At 40.4% G+C, this 10300-nt stretch overlaps 1 protein-coding gene across 1 annotated transcript in view; it reads right to left on the bottom strand.

The window, feature by feature from the left end:
• Nucleotides 1-1423: 1423 nt before the first annotated feature.
• Nucleotides 1424-10300, bottom strand: part of WWC2 (WW and C2 domain containing 2) — a 1026812-nt gene continuing 1017935 nt past the window's right edge. Inside the window, exons 22-23 of the mRNA XM_078677991.1 lie at nt 8957-9084; nt 1424-2883 (exon numbers count right to left, since the gene is read on the bottom strand). Of these exons, the coding sequence (XP_078534117.1) occupies nt 2817-2883; nt 8957-9084 (195 nt within the window). The 3' untranslated portion in view covers nt 1424-2816. The remainder of the gene's footprint in view (nt 2884-8956; nt 9085-10300) is intronic.

Here is a 10300-nt window from a genome sequence, read left to right as displayed (position 1 = left end):
GGTAATGGATCGGTGTTTTGTGGCATTAAGGACAACTGCAAAATTCACAAACTGCTATAAGCTGTTACAAATAGGAATATGGCTGTGCTGTTTCGGGTGTCATTTACACCTCACTTGAGCCCCAGTTACTTTTTAAGTTAAGTAGTGAGTGAAAAGTTGTAAAAGTACAACACTAGATGATACTGTGTTCATCGTGGTGCACCACTGAGAAGAGACGTGTAAAAACAACAGGAGTATAACCCATAAACCAGGTTGAGGTCTGGGTAGGTACACAAAAAGAAGCAACAATATCTCAACTGGTATCACTAAGGGAGTCGATTAAACAAGTATGTGCAATACATTACAAAGAAGCGAAAAAGGGCGACTCATGATACGTTTTTGAAATGTGCACATGGCATCATATAATTAAAGTAATAATTAAAAATGGTCCAGTTGTAGCAGCACTGTAGGCATAGAATGCATCGGCAGCCGGAATGGGGCTTGGTGCACAATCGTGCTCGTGACACATAAAAGTGGCGACGCAAGTGACAATGTGAAATCAGCGGAAAGGGCAAGGTGACAAAATTGTGAAATATGTACAGAGGACTGTGTGGGTCAACAGGAACGATTTACAATGATTGGGTAGGTAATGACTGAGCGATTTAATTGAACCACAAGAGGTTTTGCGCCGTCAGTTTCGATACTAGAGATTCAGGATCATCTTCAGGACCGGGTTGCCGGATAGGCAATGCTGAGGGTCAGGCTGGGTGGAACAAGCTTTGTTGAGGGGGGGTCCAAAGGTGGCGCAGCGAACAATGTCTGCGTGAGGGCGAGACGGTGGCTGAAAGGGACACGGTCCTGTGTCCACAGTATGGCGAAAGGAATCAATCCAGACAGGATGGCTGTAGTTGGGGGACGGCGTATCGCCCTCATGCAGACGATGTTTGCTGCACCACCTTTGGACCCCCCCTCAACCAAGCTTGTTCCACCCAGCCTGACCCTCAGCACTGCCTATTTGGCAGCCCGGTCCTGAAGATGATCCTGAATCTCTAGGATCGAAACGTCGTAGACTTCTCAGCGCAACTCACGCCGCAAAACCCCTTGAGGGTTCAATTAAATCGCTTAGTCATTACCTACCCAATCATTGTAAATCGTTCCTGTTGAACCACAAAGTCCTCTGTACATATTTCACAATTTTGTCACCTTGTGCTGATTTCACATTGTTACTTGCGTCACCACTTTTATGTGTCACAAGCACAATTGAGCACCAACTCCAATTCGGGCTGCCTATGCATTCTATGCCTACAGTGTTGCTACAACTGTACCGTTTTTAATTATTACTTTAATTATATGATGCCAAGTGCACATTTCAAAAACGTATCATGAGTCTCCCTTGTTTCCCTTCTTTGTAATGTATTGCACATGCTTGTTTAATTGGCTCCCTTAATAATACCACTTGAGGTATTGCTGCTTCTTTTTGTCCACTGAGAAGAGACAAAATGTCTGATAGTTGTTGCCCTGATACCAATTCATTATGAAAGGGAGGGTGTTTAGTCTGCCCCAAAACAGTGTGATGCAGCATGATTCTAGAGTCTTGGAAAAGAAGAGGGGCCTGTCCTCAGCTTCTTTTGCATTTTATGGTATAGATCACTTAATTTATACCTCATTATGGGCCTGATTCACAGAGGTAAACTTACATTGCTCACATAAAAAAATAGGACATGCAGAATTGTAAAACTCCACACATAGTTTCTGAATTTCATTTAACATGTACATTTACCTTCTGAAGCAGGGCCTCAATATCAGAAAACCAAGCAAAAGCAAGCTTTAGGTATTGACCGAGTTGTTTTCTATTGGACTACATCTTTAAAATAGTAGGTTAAAATTATTGTCAGATTTTTTTTACCTTCTACAACTGTCCTAACATCATTTTGTTAAAAACATGAACCGTCTTTTATATGCAGCCAAGTGCTGACAACTTTTAAGTAAACACTATTGTGCATGTAACAATGACCCTATTTTGCAATGAACAAGGGCATGTCTCTCTGCATAAATCTCTGCATTTATATGGACCAGAATCCACCTCAATTATTAGAACAGCTGTTGTTTGGTGTGTTCAGTTTTACTAGCTTTAGGGTTACCACTATCCCCCCTCCCCAAAACAATCCTTCATAAAACCTTCAGTAGACTTAAACATATTTTAAATAGAAAAACCTGTCAAAGTCCACAATTAGTACTCTACATTACATTGCTTAAACCAAAAGACATGTACAAGAACCACAACATGATTATCGTCAAGGTTCTAGACACTCTGAGGCACCCACGCTGTGAGGCAGCCGTACAATTTTGGAATGGAGCTTCCATTAATATTCACGACACACTCTCAGTCACTCAATGTAAATATACATATACACATACTGCATGGCATATATGCCATCTTCACAGTCTGCAAATACGAAAATAGTAAAAAGATTACATTATTTTCTGCTGAACTTAACATTTTCACATAACAGTGCGGTTCAACAGGATATACACTCGGTAGTCGGTACTGCTTTTGTTCTTTTGATCCATCTTTACAGGATAAAAGCACGCATAAAATACTTACAAACTGTACAACATTAGCATCAGTGTATCAGAATTAGCCTACTTTGGTTTTCTGAAAAACAGATGTGCTTGTTTGCCTTTACATACAAGAAATTCAATACAACGTATCTTACAAATAAACATTTCTATAGTTTGTCAGAGCATACAATATTTTCTTAAAAGCAAGTAGCTATACTACAACAATGTCATCTAAAAAAGATGGCAACTGTAAAAATACTGCGCGGAAAATATATTCATACATCATCGGCGGGGAGAGAAGGGATGCTGATCTTTGCTCTGGTAAAATAAGCCATCTTCTCCCTATAATAAAAAGAGAACAGTTTGTAACTATTCTTATATCATTGTTATACAAGCAATCAGCAATACACCTAGGAGTTTAATGCTTCTCCATTAATGAGCGTTGTACACACCACATGCTACTGCATGCACTCTCTAGCAGATTATCGGATTCACATTTCTCAGCTTGAGAATTCTGTATTAGAAAATAAATAACCTCCTAGTCCTCAGAACAGTGAGTTTTTTTCTGATTTTTCAAACTATCCAAAAGATCAACACTGTAGAGGTATACCTAAAACCCATGAAAACTATATGCAATACTCATAACCTCCCCCTTGATGTGAGAGACACAATAAGAAATGTGATACATAATCATAAATATGATATTACATCACATTACAATTAACACTATGAATGAGGCTACAATGAAAGTAGTATTTTTATCGGTTTTATTATGTGCTGTTACTTTTAGGCGTTTTACCTATTAGTATAAATATTGTGAGGTCATAAGCATTGCCTTTGGTGTGCAAATTAAGGTTTGTATGGATGTTATGCTAGCTGTGGATTGCAGAACTATAACTGGTGAATTTCAGTAATGTTTAGGTTTTATAACCATGTCATCACTTTAATTGTGTTTTAGTATTTTTTAATACAAATGTTATTGTAGTATAACCCATCCTGATCACAACTTGACTTTGTAAGGTTTTTGACACTGAATTTCTATTTTTAATGCTATCTTAAATTCAACGTTTTTGAAAGTATTCCATTCCTCACTGTGCAAGGCCTTTTGCTGGGCACAATAAGATCTAGCTGTAGGGTCTTGCAATCAGTAAGTGTACGTACTGCACCCAACCTGCTGTGAGCAGACAACACTCTCTGGGAATGGTCTTCAGGAGGACAAGCATGAACTGGGCCCTTTTATTTATTTATTTTTAATCAATTTATAATTATTTTGAGGAAGAATGTGTGGGGATGCTTTAACCAGTGCTGGGCCTCCTCTCAGATTCGTGGACCCAGTCTCAAATCTACGAACCTGAGATCGCACCCAACAAGGATCCATGGGTATTTGCTCCATGGCTTGGTGAATCCGAGGCAGGCTTTGCAAACCACACAGCAGTGCTGGAGGGCAGCAAATCCTGTTTCGAGCTGTGCAAATCAAGTTGCAAAGTTTATTTTTTTCTCCAATCTAATTTGGCGAGGTTCATTTAGGCCTCCACCATCAGGAAATGATCTCCCACACCTCTTACAGTGCCTTAAGATTTTTTTTTTTTTTGGGTGGACGCTGGGACCGAGTTAGTTACTTATAACTTTATTACATTTTCTTTTAGATCATAAAAGTACATAGAAAATACATCATGCAAAAAAGAATCGGTATCCCAAATCTCCCAACTTTCAAAACATATGTACATAAAATCCACTTAAAGATAAAAATGCATAGAATTAAAATAGTGGTGGCAGAAGATACGTGGACCCAGCTTTGAGATCATGGACCCAAACTGGATAAGAGGAAAGGGCTCCCTCATCCAATCAGATTCAGACATTTATTTAAATTGGGTCTGCACCTGAGTTCTTGGCCATCTGTCGAATAACGGGCCAGGTCTCTCTAAACTTTTAACTATTTCAAGCCCATAAAACACATTTATGTTGCACTCATTTTTCCAAAACTATTCAACAAATGTACACCTAATGAAGTGTAGGCACTTCCTTGAGTAAAGTTCTACGGTTATGCCAAGTTTGGCTTAATTCCATTAAGCCGTTTTTTCAGTGGGGAGAACAAATATTTCTACAGGAGATAAAACGAGAAAAAGTCACTTTTTGGAGCACCACATTGCACAATACTTGACAGATCTGCATAATACTTGCCATGCATAACCCGCATTGAGTAGGTCTTTTTTGTGGAAAGGTTTGCAAAGACTTGTTAAATACTAGCAGCGTTATCAAGAAAATAAGAAAACCCTTTTCAATGGAAACTTTAACCTATGTATATATTAATGTAAACATATTAGTTAAGGGGAAGGTTGTGATGGAAGCAGTCAGTCAGTATTCCATCAAAAATCATGACTTTTTATGCACAATGTCAATAATATAAAACTCCAAAGAATCGAGGTCTGCCAACTAAATAGCTATGCAACTTTAACTTCCACATTGCCTTACACTGCTCATAACCTCACATGACATCAAAGATTACACTATAAATGGCTTCTTTAATGGTAATGTAATACATTATGTTGTCAATGAGGTCATTTGTGATTTCATGTGTGAGGCCCTAACAATGCACGGCTGAGGTGTCAGTTATCGTTTCCTAATGATCCTAAATGAGAAATTTCAAAATATTTTCTTTTTTTTAACTGAGAAACTGAATCAAGTAAACTCTACTGTCTCCAACTCAATCTTAACTAAGGGGTTTTCAGTAAATTTAAAAAGATGCTCAATGATATATAAGTCCTAGTGTTCTCCGGCCCAACTGCACATAGGTGATGCCTGGGGTGCTGCAGACCACGATATCAGGTTGTGCCCTGCAACCAGTCCTTCTGCCAGCAAATTCGCTGAACACAACCTTTGGCTGTGAGCATGAGGCAATCAGCATATGATGTTTCAGTCAGTCACACTCTGCTCCCAGTCGTGTGCCTCAAACCTAATGTGCACAGCCCATAAGAACCAGAAATTGCACAGCAGGTATTTGGCACAGGACACAACCTTTTGTTATACCCTGCTAAGATTCTATGCGCCTGACCCTACTGCTTAAAGCCTTTAGCTTTCTGCAGTGGGCACTAGATGTAGTGCCTACTAACCAGGCCCTGTGCCTGAACTTTGTGTTGTCAAATTTATTGCACAAGGAATTTAGCCATGCTCAGTAGGTACCGAGTGCAGGGTATAACCTTCTGCAACACTCTGCACCAATCTCCATTATCCTCATCTAGACCTGTGGCCATGCTGAGCAGGCATTTGGCCAAGGTTGTAATCTTTGGCTGTGATGTGCATCTAGTTTCTATTTCTCTATACCTACTGCGCACTGGCTTCAGCCATTGACCTTTGTCCTGGCTGTGTCCTTTTTCCCCAGCCCTTAGTTTGAGCCCACTATGTATGTATTTGGACATGTGGAGTGGGCACTCAGTCTGGGGTATGGTAAATTCCAACACAATAACAGCATGTCACTATTGTCCATTTGGCTCAAATGTGGCTTTTGCACTCACTCTCAGCACCCATTTACTGGCCCTCCAAACACACTGTTCACAACCCTCAACTGTTGTGGCAGGCACTGAGCATAGTGCTTGGATCTCAGCCATACAGTGCAGCTAGTCTCACTAGCTTCCAAGCCCATTCTAGCACACATTATCTTCAGCAATGTGCACGGGCATGTCAACCAACAATTCCTTTCCCCTTTGCCTACAAACCCACTTTGCATTGACTATGACTATGCACAGATACCAGTATGCACACTGTGTGGCATTCCATCAATTACCTCCACGCACTCCTCTGACCTCCATTGGGGGCCTATGGTAATTTGCCGTAGTTAATAGCCACGTAGCATGAGCTTTCAACTAGAAATGCTTATCACAGTTTCCACAACATGACTACACATCACTGTTAGACCTGTCAGCCTTAGGGTAGTCGTCCCCAAATTCTGTGCCTACTTACCTCCAATGTTTGCTGATATTCATTTTTGTTGGCCTTAGGACTCTGTCCACTTTACCACTGCAAACCAGTGCTAAAGTACTTCTGCTCACTCTCCTAAACACGGTTTGATTGGCATATACCTAATTGGCATATTTCATTTACTTATAGGGCTCTTGTAGAGAGATACACCATATACCCACGGCCTGTAACTTAAATGTTACCAGTAGGCCACAGCACTTATTGGCTCACCCACTTAAGTAGCACTATAAAACATCTGCCAGGCCTGCTATTGCATCTTGAATGCAGTGTTGCATTCCTATATCGACTTGCCATATAAACCCCCTTGCCAAACCTTTTACAGCCCTTTTATTACTTAAGCGCCTAGGATAGACCCTAAGTAGCCAAGAAGGACAGGGTGCTTTGTAATTAAAAGTTTAGACATGTACTTTTAAGTTTTACGTAGCCTGGTAGGGAAAAAACTCCCAAATTTGTTTTTCACTACTGTGAGGCCTACCCCTTCCATAGGATAGCATTTGAAATTCTTTATTACATTTAATAAGCTGTAAATTCTCATTCGGAGCAGGTAGATATGTCATGTTTGGTATCTATAAAATTGTAATCATAAACCCTCTTTAATGGTAAAGTCGGATTTTTCATTACAATTTTAGAAATGCCACTATTAGAAAGATGTCATTTTCCTGCTCTTTGTGTCTGCGACCTGTCTTGGGTCACAAGACTGGGTGTGGCTGACAGCCTTTGTGAATTCCTCCCAGACAGTCACACAATAGAGGGATTAGGTGTGCCTCAATGGGCCATCTGCTGGCAGGATGGGGGGCAGAGATGAGCATAGCCCCTCTTACATTTGAAAAGCCTGTGATCTGCCTTCACACAAAGGGCCTAACAACCCTGTATTGTCACTGCAGCTAGCTTGGAGCCAGGGCAGTGGAGTCAAAAAGTTCTATGCACTTTAAGCAAACTTTTTAGAAGCTTCTGAAATCTTCCAGAGGAAGGGCACTAGGGTATAAAAATAGACCTTCAGACCCAATTTTCAGTTCACTGCTAGACCTGTGGAAGTACTCTTAGAGGACTGCCTGCTGCTGTGATCTGTGCTGCACTTTGCCAGACTCCTGCAGCATCTGGGAGGACAGCCTTGCTGCCTGGAGCCTGCCTAGAACCCCCGGAAGACAGTCCTGCTGTTGAGATCTGCATCTTCACATGACTCAGGATCACCAGAAGTGAGTCCATGAGCTGGTTTGCTGGCCTCCTGTTAAGAATCACAGGGATAGAAAAGGCCCCACCATCTTGAACCCGCACCTGAACCCAACCTGAGTGAGTCCTGGATCCCCAAGAGGTGTCCAACCAGTTTGGACACTTGGTTGTAGTACTAAAGGTGCCCATATGGCCACAAACCAAAACTGAGGAACTTAGACAAATTTTGGCCCAAAGTGATCGTAGGACTTATCAGGAGACCGGGACCAACCTGCTCGCCTACCTACATGATGTGCATCGCCAGTCGAATTAAGTTCCCAGTTTCTCCCGCTATGTTCTTCTTTGCTTCAGCATAATCTTTGTCAGCAGCCTTTTGCTAAATGGGTATTCGGCCATGTGGAACTGTCTTCAGCTACAGCTCTCTGCCTCTTCCCGCTGAAAGTATTCAACTTCCATTTCGGCTAAGTCCGAACGTAGAAATCTTCAATGTGGCTCCGACCCAAGGCCATCTGATAACGAAGCTCCCTCCTTTAACACCTCCTGCAGCCTTGCCCGCTAAACTTTACCTTCTCAGCACATTTACTTGAAAAACAAAATTTAAGTCCGAAAGTAAGTGCTGACCCGGCCCAATCCACTGCTTATATCAAAACCGCACTCCATTGCGGTCGGCCTTAGCTTTCAACTTTGACGTTGTCTTGCACAACTATATGTCTACAGTTGGCATTTGGTCTTTTAGATGCTAGTTTAAAAAAAAAAAAAAAAATCATAACCCTGGTTCTACTTAGCGTATTTTTGTTGTTTTGGTGTCAAATAATTTATTAGAGTGTATGCCATTTTTCTAAATTGGCTTGGGATTTTTCTTGTGGTGTGTTTTCCCTTTATTATTTATTGTTTGATATATAAATACTTTACACATTGCCTCCAAGCTTAGCCTGACTGCTTTTTCTGCCAAGCTATCCAGGGTTAAGCACATGTTAATTTAATGACTTTTTGGGGTTCACTGTGCCAGGGACTGTGGCCGTTGCTTGACCACGGCTCGCACCCCAATGAGCCGACAACCCAATTTCTCACAATCAAACTGAAAAATGTTTTTAAAGAAATTGCACTGTTCCTAAGGTGGAGCTTTAGAAATGTCTTAGCCTTTGTGATTCATAACTGGTTTTGATTAGTCAAAGTCTCTAGCCAGCTTTCCAGGTGACATCCTTGTCAAGAGGCTCCAATATTAAATCACAAAGAAGGTCTTAACCCAATCTGGTATAGAATTACAGACCTGAAAAACTGCACTTGCACCGGGACTTTTTGGCTCTGCTCCCGTAACCGGCAAACATCTTTTGAGGCCTTCTGCATCAATTTCTTAGCATTTGCACCCTGTTTCTGTTGTTCCTTAGATTGTTCAGCCTAGATAAAAAGGATAATTACTTAAATAAAATGAATAATCACACAAACATAACAAACAAAATACTTTTACTATAAATATTCCAAATCAAAGTATATAATCTAATAATACTGATAATTTTAAAATTGTATAACACCTTTTGTAGTTCTAAAGTCGTACATGGAAGTGAGGTCTGGGGGTTTATGAGGACAAACAAACTACAAAATGAAGAAAACAGTTACTTTAGGTAATTGTTGAAAGTCCCCCAGAGTACCCCTGCTTTTATTGTCCATGAGGAGTTGGGGTCTAAATATATTTCTGACCTGGTGGCGGTGAAACCACTTTGGTGTTGGGTGAACATAGGGTCCAATAAGGAGACAGATTTTAATAGGCAAGTAATTCAGGACTGTCTCTCTTTGGACCATGCGCTAAAAATCCCCTGGCTGAATATGTAAAGGACACCTTCACCATGCTTGGCAGAATAGACCTGTTCTCCCATCCAGATATGGTGTGTGCACAGGATAAAGCTATTGTCAATGATCTATTTTTAAATATACTGTGGCCCAAAGGGAGGAAACCGAACTGAAAAAACCCACGGTTAGAAATTATATTTTAGTCATGTCAACACAAAGTATAGAACCGTACTTAACCCTCATAGCCAATGCACATGATAGATTTTTACTTACACGGTTTAGGTTGAATTTGTTTCATCATTTACTGGCTGGACCTACTGGGTATATGGCACATCATGAACAAAAGGGGCCACGTGACTGCAACATTAGGTCTCCACAGGATACGCTACATTTTGTTCTTCTATGTCCGTATTACTCATTTCCGATTCAAGCAGGCCTGTGTGGCCCTGCTGTTTTTTAAACTGTCACCAGATGTTTTTACCCTATTCTGTGTCTAGAACTTTTTAAGATCTGCTTTAAAGAAACACCAGGGGAACATAAAAGCAGAAGACCTCCTTAGCTAACCTGTGTATTAATTATGAGAGTTTGTAGAGTCTTTTAATGCTTTTTAGTAACCATTGAGTACTGCTTTTACTGTATTATCTTTCCTCTAGAGTTTTTTACCCCTATGATCACTGTTTTTATATTGATGTGTTGATGAAATTGTATCTTTTATGGTCATATTTTTTGTATATGCTGAATAAATATTATTATTATTATATTATCTAATCTCATAAGTGTAACCAAAACTAACGTACTGACCCTCATTTTCATTTAAAAAAAATAT

The sequence above is a fragment of the Lissotriton helveticus genome, chromosome 2_2, assembly GCF_964261635.1.
Source record: "Lissotriton helveticus chromosome 2_2, aLisHel1.1, whole genome shotgun sequence".
NCBI classification, from domain to species: domain Eukaryota; kingdom Metazoa; phylum Chordata; class Amphibia; order Caudata; family Salamandridae; genus Lissotriton; species Lissotriton helveticus.
The sequence above is the reverse complement of the archived record's forward strand: the minus strand, read 5'-3'. Positions and strand labels throughout refer to the sequence as shown.